Genomic DNA, 26110 nt, shown 5'->3' with positions numbered 1-26110 from the left:
AGATTTTGGGGTGAAGCCAGAGGAGGATGGGGTTTGGGGAGGGGAGGGATTTCAATGGAGTATAATGCCATTGAGTCCACCTTCCAAAACTGCCATTTTCTCCAGATGAACTGATCTCTGTCACTTGGAGATCAGCTGTAATCCCAAGAAATTTCTAGCCATCGCCTGGAGGCTGGCAACCCTCGATTAAGGCCTACCATTCCCAGGGCTTTTCTTGTAGAAAAAGTCCAGCAGGAACTCATTTGCATATTAGGCTGCCACCCCCCATATCACCCTTGTTTCACACAGGACTTTTCTGTTGAGAAAGCGCAGCAGGAACTTATTTGCATATTAAGCCACACCTGACACCAAGCCAGCCGGAACGGTGTTCCTACGCGTTCCTGCTTTTTATATATATATAAAAAACTTGGAGAGAATAAAAATGTCCTATCCCTTTAATAGAGGTTCAGCATGCAGAAGCGAAGTTTTTCAGGGTGTGTAAGGAATAACACCCTTTGAAGCTTCTGTTGGGAGAGAAGGCGTCTTGGTATAGCCTGATCTCTTTAGATCTCAGAAGCTAAGCAGGGTCAGTCATTGGAAGGGAGGCCAGCAAGCAGGGTTGCCAGCTTCGAGTTAGGAAATACTTGAAGGTTTCGGGGATGGAGCCTGGTGAGTGTGGAGTTTGGGGAGGCGAGAGACTTCAGTGGGGTATAATGTCATAGAGTCCACCTTCCAAAGCAGCCATTTTCTCTAGGTGAACTGATTTCTGTCACCTGGATATCAGTTGTAACAATGGGAGATCTCCAGTCACCACCTGGAAGCTGGCAACCCTCCCACCAAGGGAGATGCTGTAGAGCAGGGGTGGCCAAACTGTGGCTCGGGAGCCACGTGTGGCTGTTTCACTTGTATTGCATGGGTCTCAAAGCTGCCACCACCCCTGTTGGCCAGCTTGGAGAAGGCATTTATCTCTTTAAATCACTTCTCCAAGCCAAGCCAGCTGGTATCTTGGAGAATGCATTTGAAGTTAAATTTGCTTTCTTTCCACCTCTCCCTCCCTCAAATATCTGATGTTGATGTCTTGCGACTCTCAAACATCTGATGTTTATTCTATATGGCTCTCATATTAAGCAAGTTTGGCCACCCCTGCTGTAGAGGAAGGCAGCAGCAAACACCTCTGCTTCTCACTTGCCTTGAAAGCCCCTTGGCTGCAACTCAATGGTGCTTTACACCTTCTGTTGAAGGGGCAAGACAGTCCTCCCTTCACTTGCTGGCAACCCTATTCTGGGATCAGAGCCTCTCCTGAACCAGCTCACTCAGTGTCTTCCTGCTGTGCTCTGCTCTTGCAAGCACTAGAAACAGCCAGCAGGGGACAGCCCATAACCAGCATCAACCTATCATATCCTCCAAGCACACTCCAGGTTGGCAGAGAAAAAGTCTCTGATTCTGGACTTTCTCTACAGGGGGGCTGGACTGAGTCCCATGGGAAAATGAGTCTCCCAGAGTTGGCATTGCATCACTGGGAATCCTGCCAGCCCTGGAGAGCAACAATAGCAGATGTTGCCAAACTACTGGGGTGCTTGTGCCCAACCCGCTGGCCTACTGATGTTGCCAGTAATGTTGGACATCTATTTATTACTCTAAAATAATCTTCCAACCTTACCTAGGTTGGGTTCCAATCATGATGCATGTTCCACAGCAGCCAAATTTTTCATTTGTACACCAAGCATGAAGGCAAGATGCTCATCTCTCAACACTTTGCTTTTATCTTGCCTGTTTCAAGCATTTCAAGCACTGCCCATACATTATCTTAGAATTCTTTCTGGCACTGTTATCTCTGTATTGCAAACAGTGTGCGGAGGTGAGTGAGTGGGTGTGATTAAGACTGAACAATAAGGGAGGTTGCATAAGGTCACTTGGTAAGTCCATATCTGAGCTTCCCACCCAGTTTGTAGCTCATTTCCCAACTTAACTAAAATGTTACTTGGTTAAGATGGTACACAGTCAGTTCAATAGGCCTAGAAGGGTATAACTCAGCATAGGAGGGCATTGCAATGATGCATGTGCAAATATAACTAATGATTAATAAGTGAGATTTTAGATTTTTAAAAAGAGAGATTGGTTATTGGTGGAGGACAGGATAGTGCCATTCACCTGACTTATGACAGCTCATAAGATTTTCAAGGCAAGAGAGTAACAGAGCCATTGCCTGTCTCTGCATAGTCTCTCATCCACTTATTAACTAGGGCCAACACTGCTTAGCTTCCAAGATTTCAAGGTAAGAGGTGAACAGAAGTGGCCTTCTTTTGGTTGCCTCTGCATAGCAACCCTGATCTTCCTCAGTAGTCTTCCATTCAAGTACTAGCCAGGTTCCAAGACTGTGGGAGAGATGGTGGCTCAGTAGTAGAGCGTCTGCTTTGTAAGCAGAAGGTCCCAGGTTCAATCCCTGGCATCTTCAGCTAAAAAGGGTCCAGGCAAATAGGCATGAAAAACCTCAGCTTGAGACCTGGAGAGCTGCTGCCAGGCTGAATAGTCAATACTGACTTTCATGGACCAAGGGTCTGATTCAGTATGAGGCAGCTTCATATGTTCAAGATCTGACAAGACCTGGCTTTAATATTTTCCTCAAAGTTCCTGCCTTTTTTTTTCTTTTTTGATAATTTCCTTTGTTTATTCATATCCATTTCATTTTCACTTTTATTCTTCTCAGTGTGACTGAAGGTGAATTCCTTCTCCAGGCTTAGCAGAAAGGGAAGGAGAATCCCTCATTCATGCCAAGCTCAGCTCAAGTGCCCGAGAAATTGAGCTCAGTACTGATCTGACTGGCAGACAAGGAAAGGTCCTTCTTGGCACTTGCTGCCTAATTTTTTACATGGCAGTGCCAAGGACTGAACGTGGGACCTTTTGGCATGTGAAGGCTGTGTGCTAGCACTGAGGCACACCTCCTCCCTGCGATCTCCAATTAGTGTCGTTGTTCTATTCCCTCTGATGGTTTTGGATTTTGCATCCACTCAAGGATGCTTGCTGCAAAATAGGGCTTTTCTTTGCCAGGTAACCATTCCCAGGATTCAAGCACAGAACAGACTTCATGCTGTTTTGCAGATGTATGGCTTTTTAAGCAGCGTTCTGAACACAAGGCTTGGAACTATGCCACAGTAGTAAAACATCTACTTTGAACTCATGCAGAAGGTTACAGGTTCAAACCCCTGGCAACTCCAGTTCAAAGAATCAGTTGGCTGAAGAGGTGGAAGACCTTGGAGAGCCGCTGCCAGTCTGACTCAATAGACTGAGCACTTCAGTATAAAGTAACTTGATGTGTTGAAGTTCATGTTCCAAGATTTGAACTGCAAACTCTTGTTTTGAAGTGTGCTGTTGAGTTGCAACTTACTCATGGTGACCCCATGAAGTTCCACCTCATGGGGTTTTTGAGGAAAAAGATGAGAAGTGGTTTGCTGCCGTCTTCCTCTGCATCAACCAACAATAAAAACTGTGGGAAAATAACGAAAAATTAATGAAAAATGCTTCAAAATTGTAATAGAGAATTAAACACTTAAACTTCACACATTTTCACATATCATTACATATAATGGAGAGCCAGTTTGGTGTAGTGGTTAAGTGTGCGGACTCTTATCTGGGAGAACCGGGTTTGATTCCCCACTCCTCCACTTGCACCTGCTGGAATGGCCTTGGGTCAGCCACAGCTCTGGCAGAGGTTGTCCTTGAAAGGGCAGCTGCTGTGAGAGCCCTCTCCAGCCCCACCCACCTCACAGGGTGTCTGTTGTGGGGGAGGAAGGTAAAGGAGATTGTGAGCTGCTCTGAGACTCTTCGGAGTGGAGGGCGGGATATAAATCCTTCTTAAAAAAAAATAACAGCATATTATCAAAAATGCAAAGTATAAAGTACAAGGAATAAATATTCTAAAGTGCTTGCGGTTAGTCCATATCCAGTTTGAAATCCTTGAAAACTATTAAAGTGCCAGTGTCCAATGTGTTGCAATTGCAGATAATTCTTGTTCTTCAGCAAAGAATTTATGATGTTAAGATATTGCTTTAAACTTCCTTTCTTTAAAGACGTTTATTATATAGTGGATGGTCATAAGCCTCTAACAGTAAAGCTTGTAATACTGTTTCAGATGTCTTCATCTTAGTGACGTGTTCCACTTACCAACTTCCATCCAGCATACCACATTCCTGTGACACTAGCTCTGGAGAAAACCTCCATCAGAGCGAGTGTCACAGGAATGTGGTATGCTGGAACTGCAAGCACTTTTGAATATTTATTCCTTGTACTTTATACTTTGCATTTTTGATAATATGCTGTTATATGTAATGATATGTGAAAATGTGTGAAGCTGAAGTGTTTAATTCTCTATTACAATTTTGAGTTTGGGATCAGTTGAGGCAGTTTGGTATAGTGGTTAAGTGTGCGGACTCTTATCTGGGAGAAATGGGTTTGATTCCCCACTCCTCCACTTGCAGCTGCTAGCATGGTCTTGGGTCAGCCATAGCTCTGGCAGAGGTTGTCCTTGAAAGGGCAGCTGCTGTGAGAGTCCTCTCAGCCCCACCCACCTCACAGGGTGTCTGTTGTGGGGGAGGAAGATATAGGAGATTGTAAGCCACTCTGAGTCTCTGATGCAGCGAGAAGGGCGGGGTATAAATCTGCAGTCTTCTTCTTTAATAAATTGGAAGTCTGTTGTCATGCTCCATTGGTCTCCTCTGAAGCATGGGTTACACTAACAACATCCTTTTCTTGGAGTTGTTCTGTTAAAGAGATCTCCACTCTGATATATTGCATAGTATCACAGACATTATTCTGACAAATTATTTCAAAAAAGAAATACAGTCGAATACAGTGGAAATATATAGCTTTAATGCAACATTAGGGATAATGGATAATGTTGAACCGTTCAAATTCTGATTTTCAAAGTAAATCCCGACTAGGCCAATTCACCGTCGCGCCCCCCTCCCTCCCGCAAATCTGGGCTGTTCTCACGTTTATGTTAAGAATCTCTGGTGTTACTTTAAAAAAAAAGTCAAGTTATGTCTAGGACGCCTCTGGCGAGAGCCTGAAACGTTTTTCCCCATCTCACTACGGCGAGGTATCGCGCTGTGTGGTCTCCCCGTCGCCGTCGGGGCTCCAGCAGGCTTTTGGCACTGGCGTGGCCTTTCGCAGCCTTCTTCCTCCCGCCGGCTCCGCTGCCCCCTCCTCTCCCCCCTTTAAGACCCTCCCCCTCCGACCCCACCCCTTCCCTAGCACGCCCCGTCCGGGCCCCGCTGCGCTCACTGCCCCGGCATCATGTCCCGCTCGGAGGAGGTCAACCGGCTGACGGAGAATGTCTATCGGGTGAGCAGCGGCGCCTCTCCCGGGCCCCCCGGGCCTCCCTTCCCCCCGGCCCCCCTTCCGAGCCCTCCAGGCAGCTGCATTTCCACCTCGCAAGCCCCCTGCGCCTTCCTCCTTCCCAGCCTGCCTTCGCCCCTCGCCTTCTTCATCCCTCCAGTCCTTCTTCATCCGCCGACGGCGTCTCCCTCCCTTCTTCTCATCCACCACTCGGAACCCGCATCCTGCCCATCATCTGTAACCCCCCCCCAAAAAAAACCCCACCTCGTTTGCTTTTTGGCTATTCCTGCTGGGCTGCTCCCCCCCCCACGCCGTTCCAGCTCCCAGAGATCTGCTGAAAAACAGAGCCGGTGAAAAGGAGGAGGGTCGGAGAGAGTGCGAAAGGGGGTTCCAGCAAACCCCTCCCCCCCCCGCCCCCAAATCTCCCAAATTTTCAATGACAAAAAAGCTCCGAGACTGAAAGGTTAAGCAAACATTAATATCAGGATTTAGTTATTGTCTTCTCTCCACCCCTGTAAACAACAGCAGCAGCAACAACAGTATCTAATCACAGCAGAAGTTCTCTGAGTAGATTAAAAGTTTTATTCTTCTTTTAGATAAACTGGCACATTCCATTGTTTTAGAGGATTTACAAAGTGAAATGCAACTCTCTCGCTCTCTCTTTGGGTGTGCACTGTTATTTTATTAGGCTTTAAACTTGTTCCATATATACGTGTGCCCTACTGTTTTATTAGACTAATTCCGCTGTGGATTTGGGCGTGTATCTGGAAAACTTAGGAAAAGTTTGGCAAAAGGGGGGGGTTTTTTGCTTCTGTTCCTGCCTTGGAAAGAAAAACACAGACTTTCTTTGACGGGCTATGAGAGGGGCTGGGGCCAGATTTTGATATTTTGGCAACTGGGTTTTGAATGAAATCCGCAGTCTGGTTAGTTTCTGCTCAAAGCTGAAAGGCTTCTGCAGTCCTTTATTTCTCAGTTCCTCTCCGGTATGGAAATGAAGCAAACACCATGCCAAATCTTGGCCTCGGCATACTTGGCCCGGAGATGAAGAGGGAAACTTAACCCATTCTTTCCCCCCCTGCTCCGACTTGTTGGAGATGTGGAGCCCCCCCCCCTCCCCTGAACATCTTGCCTCTAACTGGATGGGATATTCTGTTCTTATCCGGAGAGGAAACGTGCGCATCGACCCAGTTCCTGTGCTCTGGCTGTCTTCTTCGCTGAGGCACATCTGACAGCTGTTTAAGCAGACTTGGAAAAGGAGACCTTGTGGTTGAGAAAGCGGGGGGCGGGGGGGGGGGGAGAGGTTGTGGGGAGACCTGGGCTCTGCGAAGTCTGGGCCACGAAGGGGAGCCTGTTGTGAACTTTCCAAGACATTGGGGTTTGGGGTTTTTTTAAATGCCTGTCAGAGTTTGGGCGACTATCGAAAGGTGCCTTGCGGTGTTTCCACACATAATCCCAAAAAGCATTTCTTTGTGCTATTTGGATGCGCGTATGAATGTTTTCATATGGGGCTCAAAATGGAACAGGGCTATTTTAAAATAGAATGTGTTACTTCCACATGACAGAATTTTTAGAAAATTGATTTGTTTTTTGATAACTGTGAAATCAATGTGCATGGTACTTGGCGGGGCCTAGGAAGAAAAGTCCCTGCCCTCATGAGTATACTACAAATCTAAAAAGAAATGCCTTCTGGGCACAACCTCTCCCCTCCCCCCCCTTTCCCAACCACAAGGTCTCCTTTTCCAAGTCTGCTTTACTTTCAAGTGCCGCAAGAGTCCTTGGTGTGATTGGCTGCCCAAATTGGCACAGCCACCCTCCTGGAATGGTTGTAACAACAAAATAAAACAGGAATCCAGTAGCACTTTACATACTAACACAATTTGATTCCATCAGAAGCTTTTATGAGTCACACGAGTCCAAGCTCACTTTGGAGATTGCTTCTGATGCGCTCTGACTTGCGAAAACTCTTACTGGGATAAATTATGGTAGTGTCACTGGACTCCTGTTTTATCTGGAATTTGACAATCTATAAACCAACATCAGGGAGATAACAAAGAGAAACATGGATAGCCAAGAGACAAAGGTGGGTGCATTTCAGTCCCAGGAGCTTTTGGCCACTTTTCAGTAGGGGATGCAAATGAAGGCTTCACAGGAAAGCTGGATCCTGAATGGGACTCGAAGGAAATCAGCACTACTAGCATCAGGTTTGAAAATGCCCTTTGGCACTGCAATCTGCTATATACCTCAATAAATGTCCCTTGGCCCACCTTCCTTCAGGGCCTGCCCTAGACTCTGGCATCCTAGGCAAGTCTAACTTCTGGCGCCCCCCCCCCATACTGATAATGTCACTGAGTCACATGGCAGGCATCCAATTTGTTGCACCCAGAAGGCTGGCGCCCTAGGCAATCACCTAGTTTGCCAAGTGGCAGGGCCAGCCTGCCTTCCTTCTTCTGTGGGATTCCAATCCATCTGCTCTCCCTCCTATACATCTCTCCTATCCATGCATTGCTCACTCCCTCCCCCATCATTCTCACCTTACTAGCAGCCCTTTGCCCACATTCATCCCATCACCCCTCTCCTGTCTACCCTCTCTTTCACCCCCAAGCCATCATATGTCTAATTATCTGAGCTGGTGTGGGGCAGGAGCTTAAAGTATAAGCTGGAAAGTTCAGATCTGGGGTGCATTCTTAATTCGCTTGGTGGCCTGTGGCAAATGACTCCTCTGTCTGACTTAGTGGTCCCACTTAGGGTTGCCAGCCTCCAGGTGGTAAAACACTGGGAAACCGCCTTGTCATTGATAATCTCAGTGTAATAAATATAGAACCCACAATAATTTCTTGTACGTCTTTTCTTTTTATAACAATATCGTCCAACACTAAATTAACATTAGTTGTTGTAGATTTTCCAGGCTGCATGGCCATGGTCTTGGCATTGTAGAACCTGACGTTTTGCCAGCAGCTGTGACTGACATCCCCAGAGGTATAACACAGTGGCTAGATTCTTTCTGTGTCAAAGTGAGAAGAAGATGGTAGGCAGTTAATTGATATTTACTCAGGAAGGTGTGGTAGGGCTGAGTCATTATCTTGTAGGAGTTTCACAGGCTGTGACATGCTGATTAGCCTACCATTTTCTTCTCACTTTGACACAGAAAGAATCTAGCCTTCTGTGTTATACCTCTGAGGATGCCAGTCACAGCTGCTGGCGAAACATCAGGTTCTGTAATGCCAAGACCACGGCTATGCAGCCTGGAAAATCTATAACAACTAATGAACTCTGACTGTGAAAGCCTTCAACAACATACTAAATTAACAATTTGGTAATCAATGTAGAAATCCCATATTGGGGAAAAAGCTGTAGTATGATGCATGGTGCAAAAGTCCAAATGGCTTGCAGCAAACTGTGGATTAATTGCTGGTAGATCGATTCAGACTGAAGTTTGAAGAAAGAGCAATGATAGGCATCCTAGATATTAATGCTGCATGTTTCAATGGCTCATCATCTTCTGGTCACAATATCAACATATGGAACCACTGCTCATACAGTCAAGACGCAACACAAGGTTGTCTCAATGCTGATACTGGCAGTATAGTTCTCCTGAACTTCCAGGTGGTGGCTGGAGATTTCCCACTTTTACAACTGCTCTCCTGCCGACAGAGATCTGTTTACTTGGAGAAAATGGCTACTTTGGAAAGTGGATGCAATGACATCACACCCCACTGAAGTCCCTTCCCTCCCCAAACCCTGCCCTCAGGCTCCACTTCCCAAATCTCCAGGTATTTCCCCAACCCAGAGCTGGCAACCCTATCCCACCTTGAGGCATGGGGGTAAAAACACTGGCCTTTTTCAAACGCAGCCCTTGTAAGAACTGCTGAGCTAATGTGAAATATTTAAAGAGTTTATGAAGCAAATGCAAAGGCACCACATAGAAAAACTTAAAAGTACGTCGTTGAGGAATGTCAGGCTAAGGGAGGTCCATATCACTCTGTCCTTGCCAGTATTTCTCCAGTGGATGCAAATTGTTCTCTTTTTGGCAAATGTTTGTAGGTTAGAAAGAAGGCTGCATTATGCAACCTTGGCTGCAGACTCTGCTTGTTGATGAGTGGTAGATTTTAATGATGCTAGATTCATTTAACTAAATTTTAAAATTGTTAGTGTTGGTTGTTTTATCAGCTGGTTTTATTGATTTCGGCCTTCTTTTGTTATTATACTGTTTTTAACATCTGTGGCGATTCACTCGGGGGATCCTGTATAAGATGGAAACGGGCATTTGAAAAAATTCTTTCCATAAAGTAATAAATATCTGTCCATCTTTACAGCCTTCTCTCCATCCGCCAGTGGCAACCTTTCTCTCTCGTTCTTGCCTCCATATCTGCACGTGCTGGTCTGTACAGTTGCATCCACACAAATGTTTATTCAGCCTTGGCAGGCCAACTGGAGTCGTGGTTTTTGGAGCATCTGCCTGTCATAATTTTTCTTTGCTCCAATCTTTTCTGAAAGATCACAGGCCAAGTGGGGTTGAGGGCTGTGTGGGAAGGAAAGTGCACATTTTTTAAGCTTCCCCCCTAATCGGTGCCATTTTATTGCTTTCATCCCTCCCAAACACCACAGCTTTTTTTGAGCAGGAACGCACAGGAACGCAGTTCTGGCTGGCTTGGTGTTATGGGTATGGTGTAATATGCAAATAAGTTCCTGCTGGGCCTTTTCTACACGAAAGCCTGTGTGAAACAATGATGATGTCAGGGGGTGTGGCCTAATATGCAGTGGTGGACCTCCTGATGGCACTTGGGTTTTTTGGCCACTGTGTGACACAAAGTTTTAGACTGGATGGGCCATTGGCCTGATCCAACTGGCTTCTCTTACGTTCTTATGTTCTTAAGTTCCTGCTGGGCTTTTTCTACAAAAAAAGCCCTACCCACTGCTATAACCCTCACTACACCACTCAAGGACTTTTCACCAGCTTTTTTGAGCCAGTTTGGTGTAGTGGTTTAGTGTGTGGACTCTTATCTGGGAGAACCAGGTTTGATTCCCCACTCTTCCACTTGCAGCTGCTGGAATGGCCTTGGGCTAGCCATAGCTATCGCAGGAGTTGTCCTTGAAAGGGCAGCTGCTGTGGGAACCCTCTCAGCCCCACCACCTCACAGGGTGTCTGTTGTAGGGGGAGAAGATAAACAAGATTGTAAGCCGCTCTGAGTCTGATTCAGAGAGAAGGGCGGGGTATAAATCTGCAATTTTTCTTTTTAAAAAAATAGTGCTAGCAACTGCCATTTAAAAAAAAATGGGAAAATGGCATGGGGAGGGTGGACATGAATACTATTAGGAGCAAATGTGTGGGGAAGGCTTGGACCTCAGTGTTGTGTTTGTAAACCCTCTAGGATCTCCAGTTGGTTGTTATGTAAAAAATGATGCTAGGCTGTTCAGAAGCTAAGTTGGGTTGGTCCTGGCTAGTATTTGGATGGGAGACCTCCAGGGAATACCAGGGGCATGACATGGAGGCAAGCAGTGGCAAACCATCTCTGAATGTCTCTTGCTTGAAAACTCTGTGGGGTTGCCACAAGTCAGCTGTGGCTTGATGGTACGTTCCACCACTGCACATGTGGTCAGATCCAGCATGGCTACATTCTTAAGTCCGGCCTAGAAACCTGCCACCTCCTCATCCATCCTCTGCGTCCCCTAATCAAGCTATTCATCTTATCTACATTCACGCGTCCCTCTGTCCCGTGTCTGTCTGTCCGCCATTTTCTTTGTGACTTGAACATGTACAAGTACCATGTCTAGAAGATAACAGACAAAATTTGCTATAAGTGTTAGCCAAATTCCATTTAATTTCCATTCATTTTCATGTGAAAGTTTAGCATATGCGTAAAATCTTTAAACCAAAAGGGGGGGGGGGCTAAAAGTACCTTGCTTTGGATGAATCCTGCTGCAGGTATTCATGTGAGTTACATGTATTCTTCTGTCTTGTAACTAGGCAATTCTGGACCAATTCAACCCCAGTCTAAGGAATTTTGTGACCATGGGAAAGAACTATCAGAAAGCACTCTCAGGTAACGAAAACCACCAGCCCATCTCTTGACCTCAGGTCAGATCAGAGTTGGGGCGTCTTTGAAAAGAAAGGTCTGTGCGCCTGTTGAAAGGTCATTAATCAACAGTGCATCCCCACCACCACTTTTTGCAGGAGTAACGGTGGCAGCTAAAGGTTATTTTGATGCCTTAGTGAAGCTCGGGGAGCTGGCTAGCGACAGTCAAGGATCCAAGGAACTGGGTAAGTTAAATTTCTCCCTTTGAACTGCTTTTATTTACATTGGCTTACCAGGGCTGGTTCCAGATTTTGAGGGACCCCAGGCAGAGTTCCTAGGGCCTCTTCCTTTCTTCTACCTCTCATCAGCCTCCTATACCCTCCTTCCCTTCTCCTAACCTGCATGACTTCTGGATATCTCTGTGTCTTTTCCCTGCTGCTTGTGAGCTCTCCCATTGCCCCTGCTCACCACTGCCTGCAGCCCTTTCCCCAGTAGCACTGAACATGGTAGAGCATGGTAGAGCAAGTGGGAGGCGAATTGACAGCAATGGGCCTTCCAGAAGCCCTGATCCCTGACAGCTGTCCCAGCTCCAGGTATGCTGACACCAGCCCATGCTTAGACCCTCTGAAGTCTTTCCATGCAGGATGGATTTCCCTCCTTGTGGAATGCAACTTTCTCACCTTCCATTTGTCATGGCAACTTGAAATGCACTCTTCCAATCCTATTCCTGTAGGTCCCCTGTCCTCTAGGAGCAAGATTCAGGCTGTCGTGGGATGAGGAAGCCAAGAAAGTTGTTCTTTGCAAGCAGAAATGCTTCCATGTGTGAAAAAACTTGGTGGAATCTAAGCCGAAATGTTTGTCCTGTCCTTTTCCCAAGGGGCTCAGGGCAGCGTATGTACACTCCTCCCATTTATCCTCACAGCAATCCTATGTGGTGAGTTCAGCTAAGGTAGAGCGACGATCTCATGGTCACCTGGTGGGCTTCCAAACAGAGCAAGGTTTTAAATTCTGGCCTCTCTAGTTCTAGTCCAACACTACCAAAGTCTCTCTTTTCCTCTCTCTTGGTTGTCTCCTGAAAAGGGGAGGATCTTATATCCCATTCTGTTGCTCTTTAAAGAGCATTTGCATGCAGATATAGTTTACATGGATGTATCTGCAAAGAAAGAATTTGATGGTGTTATCAAACCAGGACTTTGTGACCATCTTTCAAAGAGTTGAGTTGGAGACTCTGGAGTATATATAAGCAGCATCACAACACAAACACAACCTGTTGCCTGCTACACAAAACCTGGCAGAAGTCACATGGAATGGACTGATCACGTGCCTACTATAACACACCATTGATTCTCTACCCCATCCCCAAAAAGTATGTCAGCCTTTGACGCTGGCACAGCACTCATGTGATGCCAACCAACCCATGCTATTCTGCTCTTCAAATATTACCAGAACATCATGGGATCAGAGGTAACCACACAGTTCTGGTAACATATGAATTACGCCCTTGAGACAGTTCACATGTACAGCGGAATGATGTGGTAAGTGCTTTTTCTGGGTTGTATCCCAAGGCAGCAGATGAGGGTTTGTGTGCCTAAATGCTCCCATGTGACAAGGCAAAAAGAAAAAAGAAGAAAGCACATCAGAGAGGAAGACAGCCCTTCCCCTGTTCTGTTAGCTTCTCAAGTGCAGGGATTTTTGTTTCCATGGATTGTTATCCAAACCACCATACACATACACCCCCCCGCCCCCACAGCATGAAATGGCACATTCCAAGAAAAACCTTGTATTGTATTTAGGTCTGGGACTGTTGAAGAAGTTAGGTGGTGACTCATCTGTGTTTGAACCACTTATTCAATTAAATTTAAATAAATATGAACATTACAAAAAAAAACCCTCAACAGTCAATTTTTTGAGGTAGCGAAGGGAACTTACAATGTAGTGAACGAAGGCTCCTATTCATTGGTAAAAAGACGGATCATCTTAAGTGCTTTTATTATTTCATATTGCAATAACACATCAGAACCAAAATAGACTAGAAGAAGAAGAAACAGGTGAATTCTCCCCACTGGTAAAAATTGCCCCCTACAAATTAATTAGCTGAATCTTAGGTTGATTCTTCAGCCTGTTTCCAATTTGCAGGTTTAATTATAATGCATATTGAATGGCTAAGCTTAAATATGATTCTTAAATCTAGCACTTTTTTTTTTAATATCAAAGTTGCCATGGTAGGGGTTGAATCCGACGGAGAAACAGTATTCTGGGAGGGGATGGTTCACCCTTTTTCCTTGGGCCATTGCTCTGATTTAAGTCTACCTAATCCAGAGGTGCTGTTTGCCCCACAAGGGAAACCATGCAGGTAACTATGGGGTAAAATATAGCAGTTCTCCTTCCCTAGTCTGATTCACAGATGTGTGCACCCACGTGCGTGGCTGATTTGATCTAGGAAATATGTGAAGGAAATATTGTTTGTTTATCTCTTACATCATGCTTAGTCAAACTGGATATGATTGTTGAAAAGCAGTAATTGGATTCCTTACATTTTAATAAAAACAATAACATTTCAGGACCTTCCAACCAAACTGCTGCCCCACCCGCGGAGGTATCCCAAAGAGCAACTGTATTTGTATGTTTCTTCCATGAGACCAATAACAGCTCTGGGAAGGGGGGCCAATACTAAGACCAGGAAAGCAGCAGCAGTGTGAAAGGTTAGCTCCTCTCCCTCCCACCTTGCGACCCTGACCCTAATCCCCCTTCACTTTTGTCCTGTAAAGCCTTAAACCAGGGGTGTCAAACATGCCGAATCAGGCCCTCAGAGGGCTCCTATCAGGCCCCTGAGCAACTGGCTGTCATCTGCCTCCTTCTCCCTCCCTCTCTCTTGCTTCCTTCTACATCACAGCTCGCTTTGCCAGGCATGCTCAATTGCACAGGAGCTACAGAACAAATTTTCTATTTTCTCCATTTGCTGAGGCTCCTCCCTTGGGGAGGAAGGGAAGAAGAAGAAGAAGAAGATATTGGATTTATATCCCGCCCTCCACTCCGAAGAGTCTCAGAGCGGCTCACAATCTCCTTTACCTTCCTCCCCCACAACAGTCACCCTGTGAGGTGGGTGGGGCTGGAGAGGGCTCTCACAGCAGCTGCCCTTTCAAGGACAACCTCTGCCAGGGCTATGGCTGACCCAAGGCCATGCTAGCAGGTGCAAGTGGAGGAGTGGGGAATCAAACCCGGTTCTCCCAGATAAGAGTCCGCACACTTAACCACTACACCAAACTGGCTCTCACTACACCAAACTGGAAGAGGGGGAGCTTGCTTTGCCAGGCTCTCTCAGTTGCACAGCAGAGCTCTCTTCCCGCTATTGGCTGAGGCTTCTCCCCCTCCTGTTCCCCTTGGGAAGGAAGGAAAAGCCAGAGCTTCCTTTGCTCAGTTCCCTGCATCCCATGGGAGAAATACAAAGAAAGCACCTTTAAGACCAATGTGCTAATATTTTAAGCATGTTTTAAGTGGTTTTTTTAAAATTTAATTGTGCTTGTGTCCTTTATAAAGTTTATATCTCTGCTACCTAATCTTAATTACATGGCCCAGCCCGACCCAACATGGCCCGGCCCAACAAGGTCTCATTTATATCAGATTCGGCCCTCATAACATATGAGTTCGACACCCTGGCCTTAAACCCTCCCTTGGGCATTGCTCCCCCTGCAAGCTTCTTCTATTATTATTAAAAACATGCTGGAGATTTTGATCACAAATCACATGCTTCATGCCTAGTTTGGCCCTTAGAAAGATTTTGAAAGAGTTAACTTTTTATATATTGTGTGGAGAGATTTCCTGCATATGCAACCGTGTTTGGTTAACCCAGTCAATAACACTGCAGCGTTCTTCGGTACCTGCCTGTACTTTCTTTTTTGGAATAGTTTCCGTCCCAGCAACTCTAGAATGGCCTGTAGGTTTCATATCTAATCACTGTGCATTAGGCAAAATATGCACATTGCACATGGCATGCCCCAAGCAGAATTTACATAGTCCCACTCAAGGGTGGGCAGTGTCAGGCTCAGAGTCAAGGAAAAGACAATTGAAGTTCAAGATCTTTATTCCAGCTTCATGGGCATACACACATGTTGTCGGAAATGACCTCTGTATCAGTTCCCCAACTTATAAACCTCTGCCCTGACCGTTATAATTCAAGCCAAAGAGCGCCAAGCAAAAGTGGGGTTTTTGCAAAGCTCGCATCATTGCAGGTGCTCACTATCAGTTCATGGTTCGCATCTCCTCCAGCTCTTTAGCTTTGGTTACCTAGCAACTAGCCCATTCCCAGACATGCCATCCTCCCTCTAGATAAGCAACAAGTTACAGTTATATCAAAGGCATAGCCAAGCACAGCATAGGATTAAGACACAGACTAGCATTGTATAATTGAATACACATGACAAGAGGAACAAGATGGAGTGACTCTTGACATTCTGCCCCCCCCCTTAAGACCCCTTTCCCTCAGGTTTATTAGGATGTTTATTGTAAACGTCTTTAATTAAGGTCTTGCAGTTGGTGTTTCTGGAGCTGACCCATTTGGCCTGTCTCAGTGGGAAATGAGTCCATTTGATGAGATAGAACAGTTCACCACGTTTGATCTTGGCATCAAGAATTTCCTGCCCCTCATGATGAATCTGACCACGAACCAAGGTTGGGGGTGGTGGTTCCATCTGGGGGTGCCAAGGCGAGGGTCCAGGGTCCTTTTTCAAGTAGCTAGCGTGGAAACAAGGGTGGAGATGTTTAAGGTTTTTTGGCAATTCTAGTTCAACAGTTACCTTATTTATAATCCTTTTGATCGAGAAAGGTCCCAAATATTTAATTCCTAATTTCTTGCAGTTTTGTGCATTAGGCAAATGCTTGGTTGAAATGTACACCTTGTCTCCCACGGCTAAGTCCCAAAGTTCAGAGTGTTTTTTGTCATATTGGGTTTTATAGGCTTCTTGTGCCCTCTGCAGTTGTTTACTGATAATTTCCCAGCCTCCTGCTTTCCCTTGCCACCATTCCGTAAAGTCCATGGGAGCTGACGAAGGGGGGGGGGCAAGTTCAGGGAATGGTTTGCTCTCGTATCCATACACTGCTTGGAAGGGGCTCACTTTGGTGGCACTATGTACGCTGTTGTTGTAAGCATACTCTGCAAAAGGTAATAGAGTCACCCAATTGACCTGTTGGAAGGACGTATAACAACGTAAAAACTGTTCAAGCGCCGCGTTGGTGTGTTCCATCTGCCCGTCCATCTGCAGGTGGTAGGCTGAACTGAGCCCTTGTTCCATTCCTGCCAGTTCACAGAGATGCGACCAAAATTTAGCAATGAATTGTGGACCGCGGTTGGAGATTACCTTAGTAGGGAAGGTGAGTAGCCTCAAGATGTGCTGGATGAATAGTTGAGCCAGTTGCTCGGCAATGGGGAATTGCTTACATGGCACGAAATGAGCCTGCTTAGAAAAAGTGTCCACTACCACCCAGATCACTATCTTCCCCATTGAGGGGGATAAGTCAGTTATGAAGTCCATGGATATCCATTCCCAGGGGCACAAGACAGGGGGAAGCGGTTGTAAGTGCCCCGGCGGCAACCCCTCCCCCTCTTTTTAGCCATGATACAGGTGGGGCACCCTGTTGTATACTCTCCCATATCCTTATGCAATCCTGGCCACCAAAATTGTCTCTGAATCAAATGAACTGTCTTCACAAACCCAAAATGCCCTCCCAGTTTGGAGTCATGCACCCTCTGGATTACTCGTTTACGTAATGAGGGGGGCGCATAGAGTTTCTCCCCATGGTGCCAAAACCCATCCTCTGCTTTCATTAACTGTAAATCCTCCTCTGGGGGACTGTCAAGGAACGCTTACTTTAGTTCAGTTAGGAGCCCGTCAGGGGGCTTCTTTTCCTTCCAGCTCTGCACATGCGTGGTTACCAGTGCGCTTAGTTGAGAGGGCGTGAACAGTGAGTCAATAACCTCCTCCCTCTTGCTGTCATGTTGAGGGAGGCGGCACAATGCGTCCGCCAAAAAGTTCAGTTTCCTGGGGATGTGCCCCAGCTTGAAATTGAACAGCTGAAATAGCCCCGCCCACCATACTTGCTTATTGTTGAAGTTGCGGGTGGCAATGAGTGCGGCCAGGTTTTTAAGATCTGTCCAGAGTTCAAATGGTTCCCAAGCCCCTTCTAGGTAGTGCCTCCACTTTTCTAGGGCCAGTTTGATGGCGGAGGCTTCCTTGTTCCACACTGACCAATTGTGTTCAGCCAGGCTGAACTTTTGGGACAAATACGCACAGGGGTGCAGTTAGTCATCTGGCCCCTCCTGGAGTAACACAGCTGAGTGGGCAACATCGCTCACGTCACATTGGACCACAAACCTTTTGTTTTCATTGGGGTGTATTGCATGGCTTGCATCTCTTCCCGGAGTTGGGTGCTTTGAGTGGCTAAAGCTTCTTGCATCCACTCCGTGGTCACATCCCCCGGCCCGCTGGACCAGGGGTCTTCCCCTCGACTTTCGTCGCCCTGGAGCCCCCACGGGTGGTAGGAGTGTTGCAATCCCAAAAGTCGGTGGTGCTGCTGGGGGTCCTCTCTTAGATCGTCAATAATACTCTCCCAGAAATCCATGGAGCCCCAGTCTTTCCTCCGCACCATCACGGTGGCCGGAGTGACCCGCGGCCCTTCGGTCTTGGGTTCTTCCTCACCGTTTGTTTTAGTCATCCCTGTAGCCTGGTCCTGTTCACCAGCCATTGTGAGTCTGGGGTTAGGCTAGGCCAGGGTAAAAAGGGAGTTCTGACAAAATGTCAGACCCAGAGTCAAGAAAAAGACAATTGAAGTTCAAGAACTTTATTCCAGCTTCATGGGCATACACACGCGTTGTCGGAACTGACCTCTGTATCAGTTCCCCTGACTTATAAACCTCTGCCCTGACCATTATAATTCAAGCCAAAGCGCGCCAAGCAAAAGCGGGTTTTTTTTGCAAAGCTCTCATCATTGCAGGTGCTCACTATCAGTTCATGGTTCACATCTCCTCCAGCTTTTTAGCCTTGGTTACCTAGCAACTAGCCCATTCCCAGACATGCCATCCTCCCTCCAGGTAAGCAACAAGTTACAGTTATATCAAAGGCATAGCTAAGCACAGCATAGCATTAAGACACAGACTAGCGTTGTATAATTGAATACACACAACAAGAAGAACAAGATGGAGTGTACCCAAAGGAAGTGTACAGGCAGGTGTACCCAAAGGAAGGCCTGTTTCTGTCTATGAATTTGAGCATAGTCTTGGTGGTGGGTTACAAATAAAAGCAAGCGGGGAACCCTTGAACTACTCCTAGAACAAGGAATTAACTTGAAAGAAGATTGTCCTGGGACAGACTGGGATGGAGGGGACAAAGCATGTTTTCATAGGGACAGGAAGGTCAATTAACTCTCCATTCACCCTGGCCTGCAGGTGACACATTGTTCCAGATGGCTGAAGTTCATCGGCAGATTCAAGTACAGCTGGAAGAAACTGTGAGTCTCTATCTGAGATGAGCCCCTTCTTTCCCAGTATCATATCTGCCTGGCTGCAAGTGACTGACCATAGTTATAAGTGTATTCTCGTGAACCTGCCTTAGAATGAGTTAGACCACTGCTCTATCAAAGTCAGTATCAGGGGTAGAATTCTAGCAGGAGCTCTTTTGCATATTAGGCCACACATCCCTGATGTAGCCAATCCTCCAAGAGCTTACAAAAAAGAGCCTTGTAAACTCTTGGAGGATTGGCTACATCAGGGGTGTGTGACCTAACATGCAAAGGCTCCTGCCAGAATTCCACCCATGGTCAATATCTGTTTTGATTGGCAGCAGCCTTCTAGGGTGTCATGCAGGAGTCTTTTACATCACCTGCTACCCAGGACTTTTATGCAGAAAAAGCTCAGCAGGAACTCATTTGCATAATAAACCACACCCCTGACATCACCCTTGTCTCACACAGGGCTTTTTGTGTTAAAAAAGCCTAGCAGGAACTCATTTGCATAATAGGCCACACCTCCTGACACCAAGCCAGCCAGAACTGCATTCCTGCTCAAAAAAAGCCCTGCTGCTACCTGATCTCCCCTTCAGGCCTACCTCCTCCCACCCCTGATGTTCTACCACAACCAGGGCCATACCCAGCATGGGGGCAATGGGGGAGGTGCCCCCTATAAGAATCTGCCTCTTGGGTGGGAGTGCTGCCCCCAGTGCCCACCTGCTGACTGCAGCCCTGACCACAACTACTTCACTCACCTGAGCAGGGTTTCTGCAGGTGCCAACCTGCAAATGGGCAAAATCAAACAAGTGCTTTAAGGTTTTTTGCCTTCCTCTAGGCATAGAGCACAAGTCACTGAGGAAGGGGGGGGGAGCTGTGAATTTCCTGCATTCATTGTACTTTTATTTATTTTATTTATAGACAAACTATAAATAAAATACAATATATCCTGGTAGACTATCATGCCCCTTGGTTAGGGAGGGAATGGGTGGCACAGTCCCTTGTCTTCCTGATTCTCATTCCATTTCTTCCTGTTTTCTCTTGTCGCCTGGCCCCAGCTGAAGCTTTTCCAGTCAGAGCTCCTGTCCCAGTTGGAACACAAATTAGAACTGGATATCAAGTATCTGATGGTGAGACTGATTCATCCTCCTCTCTGCTGTGACTTTTTTTCACCTTCTGTTGATACTCATCCATCCCTCTCTCCAACCATGTTCTGAAGTGTGTCATCTAAGGTTCAATTTGTGCCAGGGCTTTAGCCCCAGAATCTGTTCAAGTCCTTGAAAATGTGAAGCAATAAGAAAGGAAAGTGCCTCTAGGCACACGTGGAGAATCTCTCCACCGAGTATCATGCTTTTCTCAGAATTGAGGGATGTTTTTGTGGCAAACAACATGGCTTCGAGGCAGCCTTGAGTCCTGTCATCTATCTGAGTTAGAAATTAAGCACTGGTTCTATCTCTGTTTATCTCTGTTTTCATTCTTTTTAATTGGCCATTTGTGAGGTGGTATCAAATTTCCCCACTGAGGCAGGAGTTGCATGTGAGTCTAGCAGTGGGAGACATAAATAAAAACGTATTCAGTTTTCATAAAATGTCCCAGGTGGGTTATGAGATATCTTTTTTCTCATTTTACCATCATCTGCCGAGAAATATGAACCTGGGGGATAGTCAGGACCCATGAGAGAGCAGGTGGGGGGTGCGGAGGCCATCCTTCCCACAAAGTTTATTTCCTCTGACCAGCTTCTCCCTTGCAAAAAAAAAAAAGACTTGCTACCAGTGTTCCCTCTAAGATGAGTTAGTGTGAGCTAGCTCCCAGCTTTTTAGATTCTGGTTCACACATTTTTGTCTTGGCTCAGGAAAAATGGTCCCAGAGCAAACTAATTTGTGCAGTAGCTCACAATTTTAATGTCAGTAGCTCATGACGTAAATTTTTTGCTCTCAAGACTCCACAGCTTAGAGGGAGTATTGCTTGCTACCCATGTTTTTAATAAAGATGAAAATGGAGAAACTCCTAGCTAGGCCCTCAGTGAGGAAATAGAGTTATCAAATGTTCCCCTTTATGGAGATTTATTTATTTAAAAAAAAATGTTCCCATGAAGGGAGCTGAAAGTTAGTGTTTGCCCCCTGGCCATCGCGGCTGGTCAGGAAAGCACTAAATCTGTTCCCTATACTGTGTTGATTCTATCTGACAACCCATCATACCAACATACCTCCGTCTATCTTATTGTTTATTCAAAAAGGAAATAAAACTTTACAACTGTTCTGGGGGCTGGTTTGTGTGTTTACATGGAACAAGGCAAAAGGAACTCCTGTTCTTTGAAAGCTGACCAGGCTGTGACCCTTCCTCCCTAGGCTACCCTAAAGAAGTACCAAGGTGAGCATCGTGCCAAAGCCGAGTCCATCGAGAAGTGTCAGACAGAGCTGAAGAAGCTGCGCAAGAAATGCCAGAGCAGTAAAAACCCACAGAAGTACGGGGACCGTGAGGTGCAGGTAAGCACAGTAGTAGAGCGAGGGGAATCTGTTGCCTACCCATCCCCCCTGTCAAGGGAAGTGCTCAGGAAAACAAAGGAAATGCCACTGCCTCCCTCAGGAGTGGCGTCACATCCTGCCAGAAACTGATGTGCCAAATACTAGGACAGGCTTTCTGTGGAGGAGGTGGGATGGTTGAAATCTCTCATCAATAGCCATGGATTGTGTTTATAAACATATGAAGTCTCCTGATGCAGAGTTGAGCCAAAGAGCTATTAAAGCAAGTAGTGGGTCAGAAGGACTGTCCCATCCCTGCAGTCCAAGATTGCTAAAGCTTCAGCTAGAGACCTCATAAATGCCAAATGTGCAATCTAACATGGAGGTATGTTATTCTCCTTCCCTGCTGGGATGGAAGTAATCCCCATATTCAGTGCAGAACTCATTTGCATATTAGGCCACATCCCCAACACCAAGCCAGCCAGAACTGCGTTCCTGCTCAAAAAAAGTCCTGGTTCAGTGAAATATCTATTTTCTCAGTAGATGGATTTGTGGCATTGTATCCCAAAAAGACACTCACCTATTACCCAAAACAATATCCCTGTACTGACTCCTCTCCTTTCCTCTACAATGTATAGGATCAGCTACTCCCTCCCCATTGTGATGATATCACAACGTGCATTTCCACCCTTTCCAATTAATAATAATAATAATAATAAATTTTATTTATATCCCGCCCTCCCCACCTCGGCAGGCTCAGGGCGGCTAACAACATTTTATAAAAACGTACAATAGTAGATAAAAGCCTTTAGATTTAACAATATAAAACATTAAAACATTAAACTTAATAACATTAAAACCAATCCAATAAGTACAGTTATTCAGCAGTATAGATCTTCAACCCGCATTGGCGGATCCTTAATTACCGATCTTCTTAGCAGTCCAAGTATGCAAGTTTAAAAAGGGCGGTCTTGCAGGCCCTGCGGAACTGATCAAGGTTCTGCAGGGCCCGCACCTCCTCGGGGAGTCGGTTCCATAGGGTAGGGGCCGCGATTGAAAATGCAACCAACAATGTGGAACACGGTTTGGGAAAGGCGTGATATGGTCGCAATATGAGATCGGTGATCCTGCATTTGGTCTAGTGGTTAAGTCCCAGTTTGGTGTAGTGATTAAGTGTGTGGACTCTAAACTGGGAGAACTGGGTTTGATTCCCCACTTCTCCACATGCATCTGCTGAGTGACATTGGGTCAGTCACAGTTCTCAAAAAAGCTGTTATCTCAAGAGCAGTTTCTGTCAGAGCTCTCTCAGATCCACATATGCCACTGAGACTTTGAGTGAATGGCAGGGTATAAATCCAATTTCTTTTCTTCTTTATGGGAGCGATACCACTGGACAGAAAGATGTCATTTATAGTGGCAGTCCTGCATTTGTAACATAGGTCTTGCCCCCTAAGTAGGTTCATCTATGCAGATTCATCACTGAATGTTGGCTTGCATAAACAAGTGAGTCAATCATGGTCAAATCATCACAGATTTTGTACCACCTGGTGCCTGTCAAAACATACTCTAGATTTGTTGATTTTTATCATTTTAGCCCTGCTTTCCATTAAAACTGAGCAGCTTTCAATATAACATTTGTCAACACAAGTAAAAATAGTAAAGCAAAACATACCAGCAGTCAAACACAGCATCAGAACATTTAGATCAAGGATGGCCAAACTTGCTTAATGTAAAAGCCACATAGAATAAATGTCAGATGTTTGAGAGCCACAAGGGAAGGAGGGAGGGAGGAAAAATGTAAAGAAAGGTAGAAAGAAAGCAAATAGATGGACTGGGTCGGGAGAAGTGGAGAGAAAGCAACTTTAAATGCATTCTCCAAGCCTCTAGCTGGCTTGGCTTGAAGAAATAATTTAAAGAGACAAATGCCTTCTCCAAGCTGGCTGACAGAGTGGCCGGGGCTTCAAGAACCACACAATATGTGTGAAAGAGCCACATGTTTGGCCATCCCTGATTTAGATTGAGGATTGGATAAACATATGGAGCAGAGGTCCATCAGTGGCTATTAGCCAGGGCGTATTGTTGGAACTCTCTGTCTGGAGCGGGTGATGCTCTGTATTCTTGGTGCTTTGGGGGGGGTGGGCAGTGGGAGGGCTTCTAGTTTTCTGGCTCCACTAGTGGACCTCCTGATGGCACCTGGGTTTTTTGTGTTGGACTGGATGGGCCATTGGCCTGATCCAACATGGCTTCTCTTATGTTCTTAGATGATAAAAGCTCCTGAGAATGAGAAATGGTTCACCCATTCAACTGAGTAAAAAACATAAATGTGTACCGTTTTACTGTGTGGGCCTGACCTGGATGGCCCCCCAAGCTAACCCAATCTCATCAGCTCTCAGAAGTTAAGCAGGGTCGGCCCTGGTTAGTCCTGGAATGAGAGACCACCAAGGAAGCAGGCAAATGCCAAACTACCTGTGCTCATCTCTTGCCTTCGAAGCCCCATGGGGTCACCATAAGTCAGCTGTGACTTCACAGGCATTCCACCAAGACCAGCACTTTCCTAATACCGAAACATATCTTCCAACCACTTGGCAGATAGAATAGTGGTTTTCTTTGAATTGGTACAAAACATAACCACCATCCTGGCGTACTTTTGAGAACTGGCAATATGAATAGCATTTGGGACCTTTGTTTCTGTGCCATTAAAAATGCAGCTCTGTGGCATCCAGATACAGAAATATGTAGAGGGAAATGTAGGTCTGGGAGTTTGAGTTCCTGACATTCTTCACTGGAGCATGCTAACCTCTCAGTTTCATAAAAGCAATTAGCTCAGGCATCCATCTTGCTCTCTGCGATGTGTGAAGAGCAACCGTACCAAACAAAACAGGCCAGTTTCAGAGAAGAAATGGTGGAGAGCATAAAACTCCCCAGCCAGGGCTCCCCTCCCTTTTCCTGTGCTGGTCTGGGGTTGTTGCCCGTTGTGCTCAGATGTCGTCTGGGTGCTGGGATTGGGGTCACTAAGAAGTTTATGTCTTTAAAGGGTTTAACATTCTTTGGCCATTTGGTGCCTGGAGAAGTAATCTCTCCCAAGGAGGGCTACCTGGGTGTTGACAATAACACCCCACACAGATACACAAACACACTCACATTCCCCTCCTGGCTCATGTACACACTTTTTACACGTACACCCTTAATCACAAACCCACACGCAGGCTTACATAGTTTTGCCTGTGCTTCCTTTCTTTCTTGCCTGCGGCACGCAAGTCCACATTGTGTCCAGAGCCTCATCCAGTCCACATGTTTCCCAGCCTGTTTCCCATGCAGAAAATTCTCAGCATTCTCTGAGGAAACTAGACACAGCTCCATGCAAAGACACACATTCAGAACACCAGACAAAGAGGAGCAATGCATTTCACATCCTGGCATGCACATTATGCATAAGTATGCAAACACTCCAGGCATGCACTTGCAAAGGGAGAAGTTTAAAAGATGCAATGCAACACTTGCACATAAAACTCTACAGTAAGTAGAATCCTAAGCAGAGTCCTAAAGGGCAGAAAAAAACGATGCGGTGAGAGGATGGAATTCCAAGCACTGAGAACATGCGTGTGTGCAACTTACATTCAAGCGCCACATGCTCAAGCAGCTGCATGTGGTCCCACACACTCGCACATGCACACATCACACACTTCTCTGGCTCATTTGGTTTGATGCTGTGTCTCCCCTGTTTACCATCCTCCCTCCCCTTCCCACCCCCAATCCTGTGAATCCCGGCAGAGGACATTTGGCTCTGGAAAGGCCCCTTTTGTTGCCCCGGTAACCATTACTTCAGGATCAAGGCCTGCTCAGGCTAGAGGCCACAAAGAGGGGGGCCAGTGAGGAAAGGGGGGTACAGGTAACTCTTTGTCTGCTGGATCCTGTTAGATTGCCACCCCCCAGCCCCTACCTTAATAAGGATATAACGGTGTACGTGCTTAGAATGGCTTAAGATGAGTTCACTTTCCCTGTCCATTTATGCACACAATTGGAGCAATTGAAGAAGAAAATGCTGAATTTACCCTTCTTTTTTTCAATGTTTGTTTTTATGGCTGGAACATAGATTTGTGCGCATGGAATGAAGCAGTGGTCACTTCTTCAGTGTTGTTAATGCAGAATAAAAAGGTTGTTCGGCAAAAGCTATTCAAGGCTGCATCGGAAGCCCTTTTTCTGGAATAGCTCATGTGACCTTCCATTTGCTTTGTGGGCAAAATGATTCTGCCTCCCAAGTTGCCCCTGCGTTAACATTAAACTGAATACATTTGAATGTTTTAGGATGACAGTATCACCCTGTGAGCTGCGCAATCTGTTGAGAAACCTCAGCATTTGGTAGACAACTGATCTAGAATATTAAAAGCAGAATATTTTACCTGATCTGTAAACAAAACTACAAAAATGAAGAGGGGGGAGTGTTTAAGCTGAACTTGAATTGTGTGTTAGGGAGGGTGGGGTTGATTAACTTTGAATGCACACTTTTAAAAAACTTGGTTGGAGATGCTTCTACTGTTCTATGGATATGAGGTAGGACTCCATGGTAGGACTTGGTATTCAGAAGATTACCAATGCAACTCCTGGCATCTGCAGTTATAAGGATCAGGTCGAAGGTGTTGGAAAAGAGTTGCTACCCGTCAGAGTAGACAATACTGACCTAGAGGGACCAATGCAGCAGCTCATCCACCATCCTCCCTCTTATTGCTATAGCATAGTTGATGTTTTTCCCCCCACCTCAAGGTGGAGAGGAATAGTGATCATTTGCTTCCTGTTGATGCACGAATAGTCCCAAAGGCAAATGCAATG

At 46.0% G+C, this 26110-nt stretch overlaps 1 protein-coding gene and 1 non-coding gene across 2 annotated transcripts in view; both read left to right on the top strand.

Annotated features, from left to right (window-relative positions):
• Positions 1-2361: 2361 nt before the first annotated feature.
• Positions 2362-2434, top strand: TRNAT-UGU (transfer RNA threonine (anticodon UGU)). Its single transcript has one exon. It is a non-coding gene; the product is annotated as a tRNA-Thr (tRNA).
• A 2803-nt stretch (positions 2435-5237) lies between these two features.
• LOC132584471 (brain-specific angiogenesis inhibitor 1-associated protein 2-like) overlaps positions 5238-26110 on the top strand; it is a 30950-nt gene continuing 10077 nt past the window's right edge. The window contains exons 1-6 of the mRNA XM_060256364.1: positions 5238-5319; positions 11279-11354; positions 11486-11572; positions 18766-18827; positions 19880-19951; positions 21170-21307. Coding sequence (XP_060112347.1) covers positions 5272-5319; positions 11279-11354; positions 11486-11572; positions 18766-18827; positions 19880-19951; positions 21170-21307 — 483 coding nt within the window. The 5' untranslated portion in view covers positions 5238-5271. The remainder of the gene's footprint in view (positions 5320-11278; positions 11355-11485; positions 11573-18765; positions 18828-19879; positions 19952-21169; positions 21308-26110) is intronic.

The sequence above is a fragment of the Heteronotia binoei genome, chromosome 15 (genome assembly GCF_032191835.1).
Source record: "Heteronotia binoei isolate CCM8104 ecotype False Entrance Well chromosome 15, APGP_CSIRO_Hbin_v1, whole genome shotgun sequence".
Lineage (NCBI taxonomy): Eukaryota > Metazoa > Chordata > Lepidosauria > Squamata > Gekkonidae > Heteronotia > Heteronotia binoei.
This window is presented reverse-complemented; position numbering and strand designations above follow the sequence as displayed.